The following is a 21,005-nucleotide window of genomic DNA, read 5'->3' on the forward strand; positions in this document are numbered from 1 at the left end:
AAATGGAGATAATAGGTGTTGGGCCATCTATTTATGCATGGAAACAGTGCTAAAACGATTTTTCAATATTTGTTGGGGTCAATAGATTCCCCATTTACAATTATGCAAAGTACGTTCACTTTCAAGCCATATCTGTTGGAGGCCAGCATAACACCCTTTACACTTTTGATGAACCTCAGACTTAAAAAAGAAAGGAAATGTGGAGGGAACAGAGGGACTTCAGGGTATTGGAGTTCATTGAGGAGATTAGTGTCTGTAGAAAGTTTTAAATGGGTAAACCAATTTTTTCCCATGACTTCCGGGATCAAAATAAACCACTGTTTCCTTGGGAGGGATAGTGGAATATAAGAAACATTATTCAATCTTTGTAAAAAGTGACATATGGAATGCTTTTAAAATTTGAAATAATTGTAAGTTAAAAGTAACCATTAATGTTTTAATATTCGCATAAAAGAAATATATTTCTGCTCCATTAATGTTAGCGCATGTACCTTGTAATGGAGCTGTGTGAGGATGGAGAACTTAAAGAGATTCTTCACAGGAAAGGTCATTTCTCAGAGAATGAAACAAGGCACATAATTCAGAGTCTTGCATCAGCAATAGCATATCTTCACAAAAAGGGTAAGGATGTTTACTGTGTATTGTATTTAGTTGAATAATCATCACAGTTTTTATATCTGCTCCTGCTTGTTGTGCCCCTGAAGTTATGAATGTATTTTTTCAATGACAGTCTTCCTCCTTTAATAGTTAAAGAGAGTATTCCTAAGCAGGTCTACTCATAATGTCTCATGGGTCTGTTCAGTGGGGTTTATTCCTAGGAAACTCTTCTTTCTGGACAGCCCTATGGTTATTCTTACTCTGTTAATATAGCAATGTTTACTCACCTCTCTGTCTTAATACGTATTTGCTGTAAAAATATTCACTTCTTATTTCTTTCTCCATGCAATAGGGCTATGTAGATATTGTCTCTTTGGGGTTCTGATATTAAGCTTTCCTCTGCCCTTACTGGTAGGGATCTTTATGTGTTGTTATTCTAAACACAGCAAAAAAAGAACATTTTCTCTGATATACTAATTTTGCCCTGACCTGGATAACCCAGGCTAGCCTGATTTCATCAGAGCGCCGAAGCTAAGTAGGGTTGGACCTGATTAGTACTTGCATGGGAGACCACCAAGTTAGTCCAGGACCACTATGCAGAGGCAGGCAATGGCAAACTGTCTCTGTTGGTCTTGTTTGAAAGCCCTATGGGGTCACCATGAGTTAGCTGCAGCCTGTTGGCACTTTACACACAATAATTTTACAAATTGGTGCTTTTAAAGCAAATCAAGTGACATATTAGGTATCATGGGATTATGTATACTTTTATATTTTAGTTAAAAGAATGGATCTAAGTTGGATCTAAGTTTAGAATTTATAGACAAGCTCTATGAAAGAAAGAATATAGCATCTGCCTTGTGCATTAATGCAGAATGAAATATCCTGAAAATGTAATTCATAAATTATTCAATCAAAAGATTTTAAAACATTTCTGTCAGAATATTTTCAATGCCGTTGACAAATAACAGTTTACTTTTTGTTCTCTATCTTGACAGATATTGTTCATAGAGATCTGAAATTGGAAAACATTTTAGTTAAAAGCAGTGACTTTGATGAAGAAAATGAGATGAAATTGAATATAAAGGCAAGTCCAGAAACTGCAACACTTCAAGCTATACTTTAGGGGTGGAGAGTGGGTTTAGACTCGGGTATCAAAATCATCTCCTAGTAAATGCCTGTTAGCTTTTGAACTGAGGCACTAAGTGGTGTAATCAACCCCTCCCCCTCCCAAAAAAGGTCTGAGGCAAGAACAAGCGACAATAATGTAGAAGTGCCATTGGAGACACTTCTTGTTGAGTGAGTAGTATAGGTCATTTTAAAAGATTTTTGAAAATAACATCTTATTCTACTTACAGTGCTGGACGTAGTTCCAAACCATTAGCAATATTAAGCCAAGAGGAGCTATAATTATTTTGAATAATTCATACTGCCAATTTAATTTAAAAGCTTTAGTAATTTTGAAAAACCTATGACTGTATCCCTGATTTTAACATATCAGTTATATTCTGCTTTGTAGACTTTGGACATTATAACTATTTACTAACTAAACACATTAAATATACTAAGTACTTATATTCATTTATTTGTATGGGAATAATTGGCCTTTCATGGTTGATGAATTACATGTTACATCATCTTTACTTACCATTTTTATAGAAATTACTGTGTGAATTTTATGTAACGTGCATACTTGACAGAATTAAACACATCTTGTATGATTTTCTGCAGTAGATATAACAGTATACTATGTGTTGGAAAATGTATTTGGAATCAAAGCATTTTGGCATTAAAGCATGCCTTCCACCAGCCTTTTCTCTCGATATGATTGCTCCTGAGTGTACTCTTGCTTGCAGATGCACAGAGAAACTTGTTGTGGAATCTGGTAGTATATGCTCTGAAAGTGGGTATAGTGGTTTCAGAAATTGGCACTGCTGTCATTGGAATCACTAGTGAAAATAGCCATGCACCACCATTATATTAAATGTTAGAGTTATTGTGGTGTACACATGCTGAGAATTTCAACACAAACATGATTGCCAGACAAGCTTACCTGACCCAAACTTGCTTGATTACGTGCAAGGAAAGCTTCTTATGGATTGCCTCAGTGGTTTTTGTCAAATCTCTCTAGTATCATATCAAGCAGTTTTGTGCCTGAGCAGTACCCTTGTGTGCAACAAGGCTAGGCCATGTCTTCGTAATAAGTAACAAATACCAAACTTCACTAAATATTCTCAATGACCAGAGAATAAGTATGTATCCCAAATTATCGTGATCAGTTCATACTTGTCAAGCATGGAATTGCCTGCAGTTATTCCTTTTGCACTTGCACAGTTGGATATGTCAGGTCCAATGTATATTTAAACTGTACTGACTCCATTTTCTAATGTTTCTAGTGTCTAAGTGCTTTCCCCGCAGGTGCACCAGTTCCCAGGCAGCTTTCCCACTGGAGGAGACTGTTTTGTCTAACACCGTTCCACCAGGCATTGGCCTTGACGGAGAGCAGCTTCCCAAGACTGAAAGATGTTGTTTTGAGAACTGTGGGGGGAAGCTGATGCAGATGGGAACTGTTACTCTGTACCTCATGCTTTGCCCTTCATTGGTAACAATGACTGTGTACCATCCTGAGTCTCCTATTCAGGACAGTGGACTATAATGGACCTTTTCTGCAGTAAAGTTTCCTTATTCAATCAATGGACTCTTGTTTGCTTTTGGAAAGGGAACCTGTAGGGAGAGCCTTATCTAGCCACAAGCTGAAAAGAATTCTGCCCATCGCAATTGTTTGGCGTTCAGTCTGCGAGGGCTGCGAAGGGCCTCCAAATTTTTATGATCTGTCCAGACCTCAAAGGGATATCGCGCCCCCTCCAGCCAATGTCTCCAGTTAGTGAGGGCCGCTTTCACTGCAAAAGCCTCCTTCTCCCACACATTCCAATTCCTTTCTGCTTCTGAAAATTTCCTTGACAGGAATGCACAAGGCCGTAGTTTCCCATCCTCCCCCTTCTGCAATAATACCCCTCCTATCGCCGTATCGCTGGCGTCGACTTGCACTATGAAAGGGTAATTTTCGTTGGGGTGGCAGAGGATGGGTTCCGTTACAAATTGTTCTTTTAGGCATTCGAAAGCAGTTTGGCAATCGGATGTCCACTGTATTTTGGAGGAGGGTTTTTTAGCCTGGTCCCCTTTATTTTTTGTCCTTAACAATTCGGTTAAGGGGAGCGTGATTTGAGCAAAGTTTGCTATAAAGTCTCTATAGAAGTTGGCAAAGCCCAAGAAGGACTGCACTTCTTTGCGGGTGGTGGGAGTTTGCCATTCTTGGATCGCTTGTACTTTGGCTGGATCCATTTTTAACCCCTCTTGGGAGATACAGTACCCAAGGTAAGTGAGCTCAGTTTTGTGGAATTCACATTTGGACAGCTTAATGGGAAGTTTATTGTTCATCAAAGTGGACAGGACTTTTTGCACCATTCGAACGTGTTCCTCCTCCGAGTCTGAATAAATTAATACATCATCAAGGTACACCACTACACCTTTATAGAGGAATTCGTGTAGAACTTCATTTATCATGGACATGAATACAGACGGGGCTCCCGCCAATCCAAAGGGCATAACTAAATATTCATATTGTCCGAGGGGTGTATTAAATGCGGTTTTCCACTCATCCCCTGCCTTGATACGGACGTGGAAGTAAGCATCTTTTAAGTCTAATTTTGTAAAGATCTTACCTTGGGCCACGACGTTGAGAAGATCTCGGATGAGGGGGATGGGATAGGCGTTGTTGGTAGACACAGCATTAAGTCCTCTAAAGTCCGTGCACAGTCGAAGTCCCCCATCTTTTTTCTTCACGAAGAGTACCGGAGCGGCATAGGGGCTATTGGCTGGACGGATGAACCCTCTCTGAAGATTGGTGTCGATGAATTTTCGGAGCTCCTCTCGCTCATGGAGACTCATGGGATAGAGTCGTCCTTTGGGCAATGAGGCTCCAGGTATAATTTCCACCGCGCAGTCAGTTCGTCGGTGCGGGGGTAGAGTATCAGCTTCTTCGGAGAAGGCATTCAGAAAGGGCCAGTACGGTTCGGGAATTTGGTTTATTTCTTCTTGGGTGAGAAGAGCCTTCTCGGTGTGCGTTGGATCACTACCCCAGTTTTGGTTCCAGCGATGGTTTTTACAGTTGGAGTGAGTGAAGGTGATGCACCCTTCTGCCCAATTTATGTAGGGGTTGTGATCACATAGCCACTTGCTGCCTAAAATTAACGGGTATTTGGCAGTGGCGCTGATGACAAAAGACCTTTTCTCCCAGTGTTGGCCCATGCCGGTGATTATTGGGATGGTTTCAGTGGTAACAGCGTTCATATTGGTGCCATCCATTTGTTCAAAAATCACTGGGTTTTGCAATTTACGAGTTGGTAGAACTAGTCCGTTGACTAGGGCCGGGGCGATAATGTCTCTCGAGCAACCCGAGTCGATGAGGGCTTGCACTCTGATGTGCATCTTCCTCTCCGGGTTAAGTAAAGTCACTGGCATGAATAAGATGGACCCAGGTGGCCGGTTCCGTGCAGGGACGGGCTTGGGGCGGATCTGTCATTTGGGCCCTTTTACGACAGATCCATCTCGTTTCCCGACTGGGGGCTTTCTGGATTGACTTCTGCGTGTGAGGAAGCGGGGTCGTATTCCATAACTTCTTCCGCTTCCAGTCCTCTCTCTGAGGCGGGCCTTTGGGAAGCGCCGCGGCCTGGGAATCGGGCGTTGGAGAGTAGGAAATGGAGCAAGGGTTGGACGCCGTAGTTGAAGCGGAGGTCTTTGCACAGGCCGGTAGGGGCATTGTGCTGCAAAGTGGCCGGCTTGTCCGCATTGCAAACACAGCCCTTGTTGCCATCTAGCATCTCTCGCTCCATGGGTGGCATATCCAGCTCCCCGTCCTCCCTTCTGTAAAGTCAAGGGTCTTCTTTGTCCCGTTTGTTGTTGTTGTTCAACCAAACGGACTTCCAAAATGCGATTCTCAACTTCGCATGCAAGTTGGATCCAACCTAACAACGTAGGGGGATTGTCCTGCATAAGGGCTCTGTCCAGAAGTCTCGGATTTAGCCCTTGCTTGAACAGAATGATTTTGGTGGACTCCTCACACCTAGGGCATTTGGCAGCCAATTGTCAGAATTTCGTGATATAGTCTCTCGCCGACATGCTGCCCTGTTTAATGGCTTGCAACTCTGTTCGGGCCCTGGTTTTCTCTAAGGGGTCTTCATATTGCGCTCGAATAGCATCCACCAACCCCTGGAGAGTATTGAGTTCCGGGGCCCCGATATTGTATAGCCCTACATACCAGTCCGCTGCTTTGCCTTGTAAGCGGGAGCCGAGATGTTCAATTTGACTGGCCTCGCTGCCGAAGAGGTGTCCCCACCGGTTGAAGAATTGCACGACTTGCACTAGGAAAAATCCCAGTTTGGAGGGATCCCCATCAAAAGTAGCTTCCAGTTTCACCCAGCCCATCGGGAGGTCTTGCCTCGGAGCCGGTGCTGGGTAGAAGTCCGTCGGAAGCATCAATGGCACTTGAGGTACGGGGAGACCCGGTTGTGGTAGCGGCGCTGGTTGCGCTGGCTGCGGCATCACCGGCTGGGCCGGGGGTGGCGGTCTCGGCTGGGCTGGCGGTGGCGCCCTCGGCTGAGCTGGCGGTGGTGCCCTCGGCTGGGCCGGTGGCTGCAGCCGTGGTCGGGCAGGCGGCTGCAATCTTGGTCGGGCTGGTGGTGGCAATACCGGAGGTGCTGGCAGTAGCGGTTGAGGTGGAGGTGGCCGGTGAGGCTGAGTAATGATCGGCCGCTGAGGGGCGGGTTGGTGGGGTCGTAGTGGTGTAGGCCCCACCGGTTGGTTCGGAGGTGGAATTACGGGCTGCTCAAGTGGCAAACGTATCGGTTGCTGCAAAGGGGTTAGTTGCGGTCGAAGCGGAAGGGGCCGCAGCGGCGAAGGCCTGATGGGTGGTGGGCCGCGCGGGCTTGCCCCTCCCGGCGTCGTGTCTCTGGGACGCAAAGGCTGGTCCTGTGGCGCCGGTAAACCGTCCCTCGGGGTTTGCTGAATGGGAACCACTTCTAGCGGTCGTTGCGGTAATTCCTCCCCAGAAGGGGCCGGAGGCTCTTCCGTCTGATCCGGCCGAACTGTTGTTGAAGAAGCGGGAGGAGGTATCACCGTTGTCTCGGTTGGACGGGTTGGCTCTTCTTCCCCTTCTCTAGGCTCCTCTGCTGGAGTCTCCTCGGGAGATGGATCCCCGTCCGATTTAGGGGGTTCCGTCGGAGTCTCTCCAGGTACCTCAGCTGGAGTATCCCCGCTCGGCGGAGTTTCGTCTATTCTAGGGAGTTCCGCGGGCGATTCTCCCGGTTCTCCAGGGTAGGATTCCTCCTCTCCCGAAGGCAGCGGCTGCTGCGGGGCGTCCTCCACTGAATAGGACATAACACTTTGGAGGGTGGCGATTTGTACCGCCATTTCTTCAGGTGAGATTCTCTCTCCTGCCCCCATCGCTGAGATTAGGTGAATGGCATGAGCCAAACTTTCCTCCATATCGATCAGCCTAGCTTCCAACTGTTGCATTCGGCTAGGACCCGGTTGCCCCATCACGGAACCTCCCTCGGTTGTACTCACCGGGGAAAACGGCCCCCAGGGCGGAGGATCTCCTTGATCGACTCGCGATCTCGCTGCTAGAATTCCTTTGGCTAGGCCCGTCACTGCCGAGATGCCGGAATCTACAGCATGGGTGCGACTTTGCATTTGCACCCAACTTTGTTCAGGAACTTCCGTTGGCTCTTTCCATGGGGCAAGTTCCGAATAATCCCAACTCAGGGCGCCGCGGCGAGATGTGTTCCCGTCCGTCTGTTCGGCCGTCCTGTTCCAAAACAGCCACGGTTGGCTGCTATCCAGCTCAGGGACAGTCTCTAGGCTTCGGCGTCCGTCCATCGAAACTCTTGGATGTAGCCCTCCGGCCCGGCGCTCTCGCGTTTCTCGGGGTCTGGCTCCCCACTCCGACGGGGTGGGTAGCGAGATCAAGGGGAGAGCGGCAGCCGTCGGCCTTGTCCCCTCACTGCCGAGGTCGATGAGAGGCGGTGTAGACGTCGAAGCTCCGGCCCCAGCTGGCACCTGAGATTCTTGGGGTTGCGCTGTTTGACTGTCGGGGGACGCATACGGATCAAACAAAGGATCCCTGTCCGGGACTACCTTGGATTCCGCTGGGCCCGACTCAGGCATGATTGGTAACAAAATGTCAGCTTGTGGCTAGATAAGGCTCTCCCTACAGGTTCCCTTTCCAAAAGCAAACAAGAGTCCATTGATTGAATAAGGAAACTTTACTGCAGAAAAGGTCCATTATAGTCCACTGTCCTGAATAGGAGACTCAGGATGGTACACAGTCATTGTTACCAATGAAGGGCAAAGCATGAGGTACAGAGTAACAGTTCCCATCTGCATCAGCCTCCCCCCACAGTTCTCAAAACAACATCTTTCAGTCTTGGGAAGCTGCTCTCCGTCAAGGCCAATGCCTGGTGGAACGGTGTTAGACAAAACAGTCTCCTCCGGTGGGAAAGCTGCCTGGGAACTGGTGCACCTGCGGGGAAAGCACTTAGACACTAGAAACATTAGAAAATGGAGTCAGTACAGTTTAAATATACACTGGACCTGACAGGATACATCCTTTAAATGACCAACTTTGAATTGTCTGCTTTCTGCACCTGCACTGTTATTGTTATCTATTCATTAAATTATTGCAAGATTTCCTAGGTTCATAGATAGACACTGAAGCTATGCAGAACCATTGAAATAGCAAGTCTCCACTAAAAAAATCTCACCCCACCCTTTAACTTTGTGTTGTATAACAATAGTAGGAGGTGGTAGCAGATGGGGGAGCACCAGCTGCAAGAAAGCAGCTTAATCATGTGAAAAAGCCGTCCAATTTTACAAAAGCTTGTTAAATGATAAAAAATCGGCCACTTACTGTGATCATCAAGCAGGGAATGAGTCACATTTGAGGGTGATTGAACATCACTAGTTCCAGTAAATGGGCTTTTGTACTTTGCTTGGAAGACTGGACTTTGAATCTGGACTTTGAATCACTGCTTGGCCATGAAGCACATTTGGTAACTTTGACTAACTAGTCACAAACAATCGTATGTACTTTACAGGGTTATTGTTACAGATGCTTGATCTCTACTGGTTTGGTTTGCAGCCGTTCCAACAAGTTGCAGTCAGTAACAGAAGTTCAATGAATTGTTCACTTGTATTCAAAAAGTGCTGATTGTGCATGCATGTTCTCATATTACTTCCCCTCCATCTGCCACCATTCCCTCTCCCTCTGCTGTTCATTACATTTGTTAAATACACAAAATATTAATATTTCAGTCATGTATAGTTATGTATAGTTTCACTGATGTATAGTTATATGAAATGTTTTGTCTCTTATGCCTGACTTACAGCGCAATCCTAAGCGGAGTTACTCCAGTCTAAGCCCATTGGAATCAATGGGCTTAAATTGGAGTAACTCCAGTTTGCACTGTTAGTTTTTCATAGTAGTAAAGGCAAAGGCAAATGAACTGTCCAGTTCTGGAACAAACTGCGTATGTGTGCTCTTGCACCACTTCATAGGAAATGTAGGATTTTTGACAAACATACCGTGCAATCTGCCAATGTCTTATTATTTGAAACTTGTGCAACTATCAAAAGAGGTCTTTGGGAGCTGCATAGCTTGTATTATCTATGTATTCTTGGCCCAGCACACACCTACATGGCCTGGTGTTTGTTAGTAGGAAAGACGTGTGAGCTGTCTGGATTGGGAATAATCTGTGCATGTGTGTTCTCACGCTGCCTTATGGGAAATATAGCTATTTGTTGTGGGAAAAGCCAGCATTCCCTAAGGCAAGTGTGTTGCTCTTGTCCTGTGTCACGATGACAAATTCTGATTATTTTCAACACATAATGCAGCTTTTATAACAAGACATGACCTGTCCATGATCCTGTGGCATGCAAACCAATTTATACAGGAAAGCCTTTAGTAGCAGCTACATAGACAACTGCTGGAAAGAATGCTGAAAATTGTGCAAGTGCAAAATTGATCAATATGACTTCTGGTTCAAACTTCAAACAAAACAGCAAGGCAATATGATGAGGAGTTCAACTTGCAAGTAAATAAACAGCAAATTCAAATAGCAGTTGCATTGCTTGCCAAGTTTGTAGCATATATAATTATTATAGAATAGCCCCCATTATGCCTGCCCCCTTGAGCTCTTTGGAGGAAGATCAGGATAAAAAATGTAATAAAAATGGGCAGCTGGAGTCCATGCTTCCTTTTTAAAATGTGAAGAGTCTTCCATTGGAAGACCTTCCTTTAACAGAAGAAGTCTTTTTCCAGTGGAATTTGTCTTGATGTATTGTCGAAGGCTTTCATGGCCGGAGAACGATGGTTGTTGTGGGTTTTCCGGGCTGTATTGCCGTGGTCTTGGCATTGTAGTTCCTGACGTTTTGCCAGCAGCTGTGGCTGGCATCTTCAGAGGTGTAGCACCAAAAGACAGAGATCTTTCAGTGTCACAGTGTGGAAAAGATGTTGGCAGGTCATTTATATCTACTCAGGAGGGGTGGGGTTGAGCTGAGTCATCCTGTAAGAGTTTCCCAGGGTGTGGAATGCTAATGGAAGGAGGCTTCACTGTATCCTGAGGAGGTTCTTTTGCATATGGATTGGTGCTTGATGTGCTAATCTTCTCTGCAAAACTCCAACCACCACCCCCGACAGAAAAGAGGCATAATAAAAACATTAGTGGATCGTGCAAGACGGATATGTGAGCCGCACCTTCTCAATGAGGAAATTAATCATCTAAACCACGCACTTCAGGCAAATGGCTACTCCAGAAATGAAATCCGAAGAGCAATCAAACCCAGGATGAATCAAACAACCAAGGAAAAACAGTCTCCTACAGGAAAAGTGTTTTTGCCATATATCAAAGGAATTACTGATCAGATGGGAAAGCTTATGAAAAAGCATAACCTTCAAGCAGTATTCAGACCCACCCGAAAAATACAACAGATGCTACGATCAGCAAAAGACAGTAGAGACCCCCTCACCTCTGCAGGAGTATACCGTATACCCTGCAGCTGTGGACAAGTTTACATCGGGACCACAAAGCATAGCATCCAGACAAGAACATGAAAGACACTGCAGACTTGGACAACCTGAAAAATCAGCAGTGGCTGAACATAGCCTAACTCAAACAGGACACAGTATCTTATTCCAGGACACCAAAATACTGGACAACACTTCCAACTACTTTGTCAGACTGCACAGGGAAGCCATTGAAATTCACAAGCATAAGCAAAACTTCAACAGGAAAGAAGAAACCTTAAGAATGAACAGAGCATGGTTTCCAGTTCTGAAAAACACCAGGCTAACAAAACACTCTATACCCGACAATAGCCCCGCAGAGAAGATTAGCACATTAAGCACCAATCCATATGCAAAAGAACCTCCTCAGGATACAGTGAAGCCTCCTGCCATTAGCATTCCACACCCTGGGAAACTCTTACAGGATGACTCAGCTCAACCCCACCCCTCCTGAGTAGATACAAATGACCTGCCGACATCTTTTCCACACTGTGACACTGAGAGATCTCTGTCTTTTGGTGCTACACCTCTGAAGATGCCAGCCACAGCTGCTGGCGAAACGTCAGGAACTACAATGCCAAGACCACGGCAATACAGCCCGGAAAACCCACAACAACCATCGAATTTGTCTTGATTAATGAAGAAGAATTATATTTAATCAGTTAAGTTTCTCCTTCTGATTAAACACCAGGGAAACAGTTGTGAACCAACTCTTTATATTAGATGCAGAGGAGTTAGCCGTGTTAGTCTGTGGTAGCAAAATCAAAAAGAGTCCAGTAGCACCTTTAAGACTAACCAATTTTATTGTAGCATAAGCTTTCGAAAATCAAGTTCTCTTCGTCAGATGCATGGTACAGAAACTGGTCAAATATAGAAGAGGAGGGGGGAGGAGGGGAGGAGAGAGAAGATGCAATTAGGGGGGGAGAGGGAGGATGCAACCAAAACATTCCTTTGCTAGTAAATGTAAACATCTCCTTTTGGCGTGGAGATTAGTTGGCTTGTGTGAGGCTTCAAAGGAGTTTGCCGTGTTGGTTTGTAGCAGCAAAACAGCCAGACCATCTAATTCCAATGTAGTATAAGCCGGCTTATACTTCTCCCTCCTCCCCTCCCCCCCTCTTCTATATTTGACCAGTTTCTGTACCATGCATCTGACGAAGAGAACTTGATTCTCGAAAGCTTATGCTACAATAAAATTGGTTAGTCTTAAAGGTACTACTGGACTCTTTTTGATCTTTATATTAGCAAATGCTATTTTCTTAATGTCTCAAAGCTTCTGACAGGAAATGGATTGCAACATTAATTTTTTTCCTAATGACAAAGATCTAGATGAAGAAAAAACAGATATTTACATTCTGGGAAATTCACATAGTAAAGATAGTGATGTACTTTGGTACATTCAGGCTTATACATGGAGTTGCCTAGGAACAACGTTCAGAAATCTCCAGTAGCTCAGAATAAAACCGCCAAGTTATTGACTGGGATTGGCAGTTGGCAACATATCTCCCCAGTATTTTCAAGTGGTAGTTTTGACTTTAAAGGACCTGAAATAGCCTCAGACCAAGGTATTTAAAGGACTCTCTGTTCCTATGAATCTGCCTGATATAAAATCTTAGTCAGATTTGACTCTTCCAGGTTAGGTGAGGGGCTACTAGTGAGAAGGCCTGTTCCATTATTCCTTTCCTTCAAACTATGAATTGCCTGGCACAGTCTTTATTAGCTTTTAAGTGCCAGACAAAGTCCATTTGCTTGTCCATGTTTTTACAGCATTTGTTTTTGTTAAATATTTGCCTTTGCTGCCTTTTGTTTATTGTTTTTAGTTTTGTTTTTATTGGTTGTTTTATAGTATTTTTTAAACTTTATAAGCATTTTGGAAAGTCGTTGGTAACATTAAGATGAGATAAAATGACTACACAAAAATAAATAATATAATAATAAAATACCATCAACTGTGTAAATCATTCTTAATATTTTTTCTGTAGCTGAGTTTTTTGGAATATGCTCTTGCTGCTAATTTCTCTTATAATATGAGCCTTCTCTTTCCCTTGGTTGTGTAGCCTTTTCATTTGAAATTAAGGACAAAATCCTGACCTCTTTGTTTGGTATTCAGCAGGCAGCTCATGGCAATCCATGTCTCTAGAGCTACTAGTCTCCCAGTGGGGGTGGGGAATCCTCCACTCCCAGCCTCTGCCCCCGACCACTGCTTACCTGGCCGGTGAGAAGAAAAGCATGGGGAAGGGGCTCAAGAAGCAAGAAACCTTATGGGCAGTCGCACAGCAGGCGCATACCTGGCAAGCACAACGACATCACTTGCTCAAGTGATGTCATTGCACCTGGCAGCAGGCATGCTCCTGCTCTTTGCAGGAGCCAAATTGGCCCCCAGCGGGCTTAATTGGCACTATGTGAAGCACAGGAGCAAGCCCACTGCTGGCACAATAACATCACTTCCACTGCTGGGAGTGCATGGTTGGGAAGGAGACTAAGTACCAAGTCCACCCTCTTCCATCAAGAGGGACTAGGGACCTGGCAACCCTAATTGTCTCCCATCCCAGGTCTAGTGTGCACATGGAGAATAGAAACATATTCCAACCTCTAAACTACTCCTTTATTTCCAGCATGTGTTCTGGCTTCTGCCTTTAATGCTCAGTACTTTCCAGCTAGAATCTACTACATCTCATTTGGTTTGTTCACTAATGACCTCATAATATTCCTAATATAACATAATTAAAATATCTGCCTTTTTTGACTAAGATTATGCCAGGGTATAAAGAAGTGTACACTTAGCTGAAATTTCATAAAAAGCTTTCTACCATTATGTATGCTGAAATCCTGGTGCAATTTGCAAAGTAAGGGTTAAAGTTGTTTAAAACTAGACTATGAATGTGTATGGGAGGATTGGTGTAGAGCTTTCTCTGCTCAAGATGCACTGTTATGCAAGATCATTTGAGAAATCTAGTCAAGATCTATTAGCTCTCACTATAGTGTTTTGTTATGAACAATGAACTCTTAAGAGCTGCAACTACGTATGAGCATGGAATTTTGAAGACAGTTGAGTTCTGTTTACTGCAGGTCACTGATTTTGGTTTAGCTGTACAAAAAGTGGGAGGAAGTGAAAGTATGTTTCAGTCTACCTGTGGGACTCCTATCTACATGGGTAAGTCAAACACTTCATGTGATGAATTCATATTAAGTCTCATTGCTTGGAAGAATGGTGTTAATAATGAACTAAATTAGTTTTGTAGCTCCCAGTCAGTGAAATGGTGATGCTCATTTATTTAGGCTCATACACAATTTACTAGTCTTGGCAAGTGCCTATATATGACTCAGTGTTTCAGAATTTTAAAGAAATGCTGTAATAAACAGTTTTGAAACAACTTTGCCTATGTAGGGCTTATTAGAACCTCCGTCAGCAACTGAGTAATTTATTTTTTACGTCAAGAAGGTTCTTTTCTTCTAATCCTAACCACTCCCCACCCCCACCCCCAATCAGGTCAATAGACCTTGAGTGGGCTCTGTATAGTTGTGTTAAACAAACTTGGAAAACTGAGTTAAACATAATGTACTGCTAGCAGAAGAACAAGCAAGTTTTAGCAAAGAGAGAAGTAATGTTTACACACTGGTACACACTGAAGATGATGGTTGGCTTGAAAGGTGAATTGACTAATCCTGTTCTGACTTAAAGGGGTGTTCCCAAAGCTGACTATTAGGACATTTTTTGTTCAATCTCTATATGAATAATTGTCCACAGAATTGTATGGTTAGTAGGGTTAGTTTTATAGAGGGGGTGGGGAGAGAGTGCTACTATGGTTAGCACTGGGAAAATTTTTATTTCAGGTTTGAATCCAGGGATTTTGAATGAACTATGTATTGTTGGGTGGGGGAGGTTGCTGGTTTGGCTCAAATATTTGATTTTTTTTGTTCATCATCATGTTTTCTGTGCAGGCACACATGGGAACTGCGCATATGCAGACCAGCCACACACATTCTAAAGCTCCTAAAGGCACAAGTCACTTGTCTTTTTGCATGTTTTTCTCCCTGTTTTTCTCCCCAGTGCAGCTATAAAAGGCAGGGCAAATGGCTCCCTCAGTACTTCTTTAGCTGTCACTAAAGAAAGTTGTCTAATCTCTAGCTCCTTGATTCCAATGCGGTTGATGCAAGTATGGGCCTTTGGATCCATGGCAACGAAGGCTCTATTCAAGAAGTGTTCATATTGTGGAACCATGATAGCCCTATCTGATGGGCATGAAAAATGCTTTCTTTGTCTGGATGACGGCCATGACACTGTAAGGTGTCGGGTCTGTGTGCCTTGGGCATAAATGATTTGCAGACTGGGAGTCAGTCCTGAAGGGTGCATCCAACTCCAGCAGTGCAAATGCCACAAAAAAGGACCGCAGTGCCCAGAACAGGCCTCTTCGGTACCTCCTACAACCTCAGCTCCAAGTGCTGATAAAATAGGCCATTTGGCTCCGGTGACTCAATCTATGGCTCCACCTTGGTGCCATTTGGAATCTCCATCTAAAAAGGTGAAGCATAAATCAATGCATGCCAAGAAACAGCTGACTTCCAAGTCACATAAGAAAAATAAAAAAGAGTCCAGTAGCACCTTTAAGACTAACCGATTTTATTGTAGCATAAGCTTTCGAGAATCACAGTTCTCTTCGTCAGATGCATAGAGGGCAAAAAGAAACTGGTCAGATATAGAGGAGGAGAGGGGAGGGTGGAGTAGATGCAAACAGCTCCTTCTGATATGGAAATCAGTTTGCTTCTGTTAAGGAAATCAGTTACCTCTGATAATGAGATAACCATTCATAGTCCCTATTCAGTCCCAGCTTGACAGAGTCAAATTTACATATGAATTCCAATTCAGCAGCTTCCCGTTGGATTTTGTTTTTGAAAGGTTTCTGTTGAACTACAGTGACCTTTAAGTCTTTGATGGAATGTCCTGGTAGATTGAAGTGTTCTCCCACTGGTTTCTGGACATTGCCATTTCTAATGTCAGATTTGTGTCCATTTATTCTTTTGCGTAGAGGTTGGCTGGTTTGTCCAATGTACAGAGCAGATGGACATTGTTGGCACATGAGGGCATATATCACATTGGAGGATGAGCAGCTGTACGAGCCAGAGACAGTGTAGTTGATGCCATTGGGTCCTGTAATTGTATTCCCTGGGTAGATATGGCAGAGCTTGTTGGCACAGCATGGTTTGAACTGTAGCTGAGCTATAAATAAGGCTTCCACACACTTATAGTAGTAAAAGTGTATGTACAGTTTATTTTACAGTGACTTATATACAAGACTTTGTTCTCAGTGTCAAAGTGCTTCGCCAAGCACTTACTGGAACAAGCTCCACCCTTACACCAGACACAGCTGGCTTATATACATCTATAGCACCCCCCAGTGTCCAATCCCAGCACATCAGGTGAGGTGACTAAGCTGTTTCTTCACTCTTGCATCATCCAAGGACCTGTCAAATAGATCTATTACATCAGTTATGACAGACCGACCTAAACAGCAAGATGCACACATGCTTCTTGGCTCATTATGTCAACACTCCTCCTTGAGACAAGAGGCATGATACCCAGCATTTCATTGCATTTAGCCAACATTTCCTGGTTTTGTCCCTTTGTCAACAGATCTGCACAATTTTCATTTGACCTACAATGACTCAAACATACTATACCTCTGTGAATGGCATTACGTACATTTTTGGTAATGGATTATAATATGTTTACTTCTGGCACATATTGTTTGGTGTTGTGCCAATTGTTCTGCAGCAGAACTGTCACACTTTATTTTCACTGGCAATGGACATTGGATATTCAGATCCCCCAATAAATTTATTACCCATTCCAGTTGCAGAATACAATCACTTAATGAAGCAAATTCTGCCTCACACGAGCTAGTCGCCACTAACGTTTGTCTTTGTGATTTCCAACATACTAGTGCTCCCAGAACTTGTATAAGATACCCAGAAGTAGACCTTCCTTCATCATTACCCCATGATGCATCACTAAAGGCTACCACTTCAGTACTTTTTGTAGTGTTTAATACAAGCCTGTGTTCAGAAGTTCCCTTCAAATAACGCAGCACCCTTTTGCTGCTTGCCAGTCCCTGTCACAGGGATCTGTACTTCCTACACAGCCACTGCACCACATAACCCAGATCAGGGCGGCTCCAGCAGGACAAATGTAGCAGTGACCCAACTAATGATTGGTATTTTGTTTTATTTTCTAAAGGAGTATTCCTTGGCTCCTTAAGACACCCAGCAGTCATGGGAGTTTGCACTTCTTTTGCCTCTGACATTCCATGCTGCTTCAGCAACTGTTTTATTTTATTGCTTTGACTCAGCTCAAAACACCCTGACCTGTTTCTGGTGATTTGCATTCCTAAGTAGTTGGATATAGGTCCCAAAAACCTTGTTTTAAACACACCTGTTATTGCTTGTCGGAATTCATCCAATTCCTCAGTTGACTTACATAGAAAACAGAGATCATCCACATAGCACAGTAGGTAACATTGCTTCTTACTACTCTTCTTTGTGTATAAACATGGATCAGCCTCTGCTTGTCTAAGCCAAAGGCTAGCTAGTGCCTTTGATAAACACAAATTCCAGCACCGTGCTGCCTGCTTCAACCCATAGATGGACTTGTGCAGTTTTAATACATAACCTTTTTGTTCAGATTCAAAACCTGGAATCTGTTCCATATATACCTCTTCTTCCAAGTTTGCACTCAGAAAGGCAGTTTCTACATCAAAGTGATAAACAGCTAAGCCCTCTGCACTTGCTTTGCACAGAGCAGCTCTGAAAGTTTCCCCCCTCATAGTAGGTGAAAACACTAAATCATAATCCTGCCCCTGTATTTGGGAGTATCCCTTTGCCACAAGGCGAGCCGTTAGGGTCATATTTCACTTTATACAATCACTTACAGCCCACTGGGTTTTTCCCTTCTGGCATTTCAGACAGAGAGAACACCTTGTGATCTACGAGGGACTCATATTCCTGTCGCATAGCAGCGAACCAAGCCTCTCTTTCAGACCCATCTAGCCGCAAAACCTCTTGATAGTCAGCCAGTTCTGGCACCCAGACAAAATTTACTTGCGGCAGATCTGGCTCAAAGCCATATCTCACAGGAGGCACTCCTTTTGTGGAGCGTTGTGACACTCTTGGAATTTTCATACCAGGACTCTGAGACTGTGTAGGAGATTTCTCTTCCCTTTTAACCTCCTGCTCATGTATCACACTCTGTGACTGACTTTTGCCACTCTGAGCTTCTTTGTGCTCTGTTAACGGCAGAAACACCTGTGATTTCTCCTCCTTACCATGGAGTCTTTCCCAGCTATTGTGTTCATTAAAGCTTGCGGATCTGCTAAGGCAAATCTTTCTGTCTGCTGTGACAAACCTGTAGGATTTCATGCCAGTTTGATATCCTACAAACACATGTTGAATTGCCCTGACAGACCCCTTTCTTCTCTGTTTCAGAGGCACATTCACCCATGCTTTCACCCCAAACACTCTGAGATACCCGAGCTTTGGGTCCTTTTTATACAAAACTCTGTAGGGAATATCATTTATTGCCCTACTCCAAACCCTGTTGCTAACATAACAGGCTGCTCCCAATGCCTCAGCCCAATAAGATACCGGCAAGTCTGCATCTGTCAGCATGGCTTTCATCATTGTTTGGAGTTTACCACCACTGCATTCTACCACGCCATTTTCACTTGGAACCCCTGGGTTTGCCGTTCTATGAACAATTCCCTTTTTATTCAACCATTTGGAGAATTCATTTATCTGGAACTCTCCACGCATGTCTGTTTGAATGGCACGAAGCTTTTCACCCAGCTGCAACTCAGCTATTTTGTGCCAGTACTTCACTGCTTGAAATGTTTCTGACTTGTGTGTCAGCACATATGCCCACAGATAACGACTCTTATCATCACAGATAATTAAAGCATATCGTTTCCCTGAATAGCTTTGAGAGTACGGCCCTATCAAATCCATGTGGACCAGCTCCAAGGGCTTATTTGACACACGGCTACTGGACTTAGCCACAGGATAAGCATGACTCTTTACCTGCTTGCAGACCTGGCAGTCTAGAAAATGCTTACATGGTTTTACACTTTCCCCTGGTAGCAGAGCCAATGTTTTCCTTAGTGCTTCATACCCAATATGACCAAGCCTGCGGTGTAAAATATGAACACACCCTTCATGGTCACACCTGTTGGACACAACCTGTGCCCTTACTTTCACATCCTCAATGGAATAGACATCATTACGCAATTCACCTTGCATCAGAGGCTTTCCCTCTTTAGAGATCGTGCACCCACTCTGGGAAAAAGATACGTTAAACCTTACTCTGGTTAGAGCACACACACTTAACAGGTTGCTTTCTACCGAGGGTACACATAATACATCCCTGAAGGTGTGTCCTAAGGAAGGAAAAGTTAATTTGCCCTGGCAAGTCACTTTGCACACCTCCCGTCAGCTAGCCTGACGTGAGGCAGTGTTGACTTGTGGACGTCCTCCAGCATGGACTCCTCCCGGCAAATTATTCTCGAAGCGCCCGAATTGATGATCCAAGAGCTCCCAGCGCCAGCTGACACCACTAGCCTTGCTTCTCCGCTCCTGGAATCACCTCAGCTGTTTTTGGACTCTGGCCTCCTTCCTTTCCTTCGATGTGGGCACTCTCTACGAAAATGGGATGTGCTTCCGCAGGTCTAGCACTTTCTGGTTGCCAGCAAAACTGGAGACATCGGAACTGCTTGCCTGTTGTCTCTCTGTAGTTTGTTGTCGGTCCCTTCAGACCACGCTGTAGACTTGGCTGCATGCCCAGACTTGGCTACATGCCCAGACTCAGATAACAGCTTGTCTTTTTGCCTCCTTTCATAATCCAGCAGTTTAGCTACGACATAGCTCCACGTTAACTCGTCTGCTTGCACCATTTCCAATGTTGTCAGGAGAATTTCATACTCAGATGCTAGACTGGAGAGCAAGATATATACCCGGTCCGGCTCTGAGAATGTCTTTCCTCTTAGCTCCAGATCCAGGCTATGTGGTCTTGCACTGGTTCTCCAGGCTTCTGAACCCTTCGGTACAGGGCTCTTGTTAAGGCTATCAAGACTCCTGCTGACTCACGCAGGTGCACGGCCTTGAGTGCCTTCCAAGCCGCCTGAGCTGTGTTTTCGTTAGCTACATAGTTTAGCTGGCTGACGGCTATGCTTAACACAATTACAGCCAGTGCTCTTTCATCTCTCGCCTCCTCTGCCGGCGTGGGGTCGTCTGGAGGGTTATCAACACAGACCCACAGACCTTCCCTCTTCAAATAATGCTGCATTCGGAGGGACCATACCTGGTAGTTCTCATTCGTGAGTTTCTCCACCGGCAGGGCTGTTTGGATTTGAGCCATCTCTGGTATCTGGACTGGCCCTGGGAGAATGTCTTCCTTCTCCTCCTCTGCACTGCTTCCCTGGACAGCTTGCCAGCTGCTGTTTTTCCTCACCAGTGCAGGACAGTCACTCCTGGACTTCACCGTCCACAGCCTTCAGCTCCAAGCCTCTCAGGACTTCACCGCTTACAGTTCCTCGAACCTTCAATGCCCACCACGCAGTTCTGGGCCCATAACCCTGTTGGCACAGCGTGGTTTGAACTGTAGCTGAGCTATAAATAAGGCTTCCACACACTTATAGTAGTAAAAGTGTACGTACAGTTTATTTTACAGTGACTTATATACAAGACTTTGTTCTCAGTGTCAAAGTGCTTCGCCAAGCACTTACTGGAACAAGCTCCACCCTTACACCAGACACAGCTGGCTTATATACATCTATAGCACCCCCCAGTGTCCAATCCCAGCACATCAGGTGAGGTGACTAAGCTGTTTCTTCACTCTTGCATCATCCAAGGACCTGTCAAATAGATCTATTACATCAGTTATGACAGACAGACCTAAACAGCAAGATGCACACATGCTTCTTGGCTCATTATGTCAACAGAGCTGGCATCTTGGTCTGTTGCAGAGCCTGGTACCTGTGCAGGTGACTCTGCTAGACGATTCATGATTGTAAGTGAGAAGTTGTTTAAGGTTGGGGGGCTGTCTGTAGGCAAGGAGAGGTCTTCCACCCAGGGCTTCTGAGAGAGAGGTATCATTTTCCAGGATGGGTTGTAGCTCACTGATGATACGTTGGATGGGTTTGAGCTAGGAACTATAGGTGACAACCAGTGGTGTTCTGTTGTTAGTTCCTTATGCTACAATAAAATTGGTTAGTCTTAAAGGTGCTACTGGACTCTTTTTGATTTTGCT

General features: G+C 44.5%; 1 protein-coding gene across 2 annotated transcripts in view; it reads left to right on the plus strand.

Annotated features, from left to right (window-relative positions):
* The window catches only part of STK33 (serine/threonine kinase 33), a 198,404-nt gene that overhangs the window by 121,247 nt on the left and 56,152 nt on the right, over positions 1–21,005 (plus strand). For both annotated transcript variants that reach the window (XM_054971719.1, XM_054971718.1), the window contains exons 8-10: positions 483–621; positions 1,593–1,681; positions 13,781–13,865. In XM_054971719.1, coding sequence (XP_054827694.1) covers positions 483–621; positions 1,593–1,681; positions 13,781–13,865 — 313 coding nt within the window. The remainder of the gene's footprint in view (positions 1–482; positions 622–1,592; positions 1,682–13,780; positions 13,866–21,005) is intronic.

The sequence above is a fragment of the Eublepharis macularius genome, chromosome 2, assembly GCF_028583425.1.
Source record: "Eublepharis macularius isolate TG4126 chromosome 2, MPM_Emac_v1.0, whole genome shotgun sequence".
In the NCBI taxonomy this organism is placed as follows: Eukaryota; Metazoa; Chordata; class Lepidosauria; order Squamata; family Eublepharidae; genus Eublepharis; species Eublepharis macularius.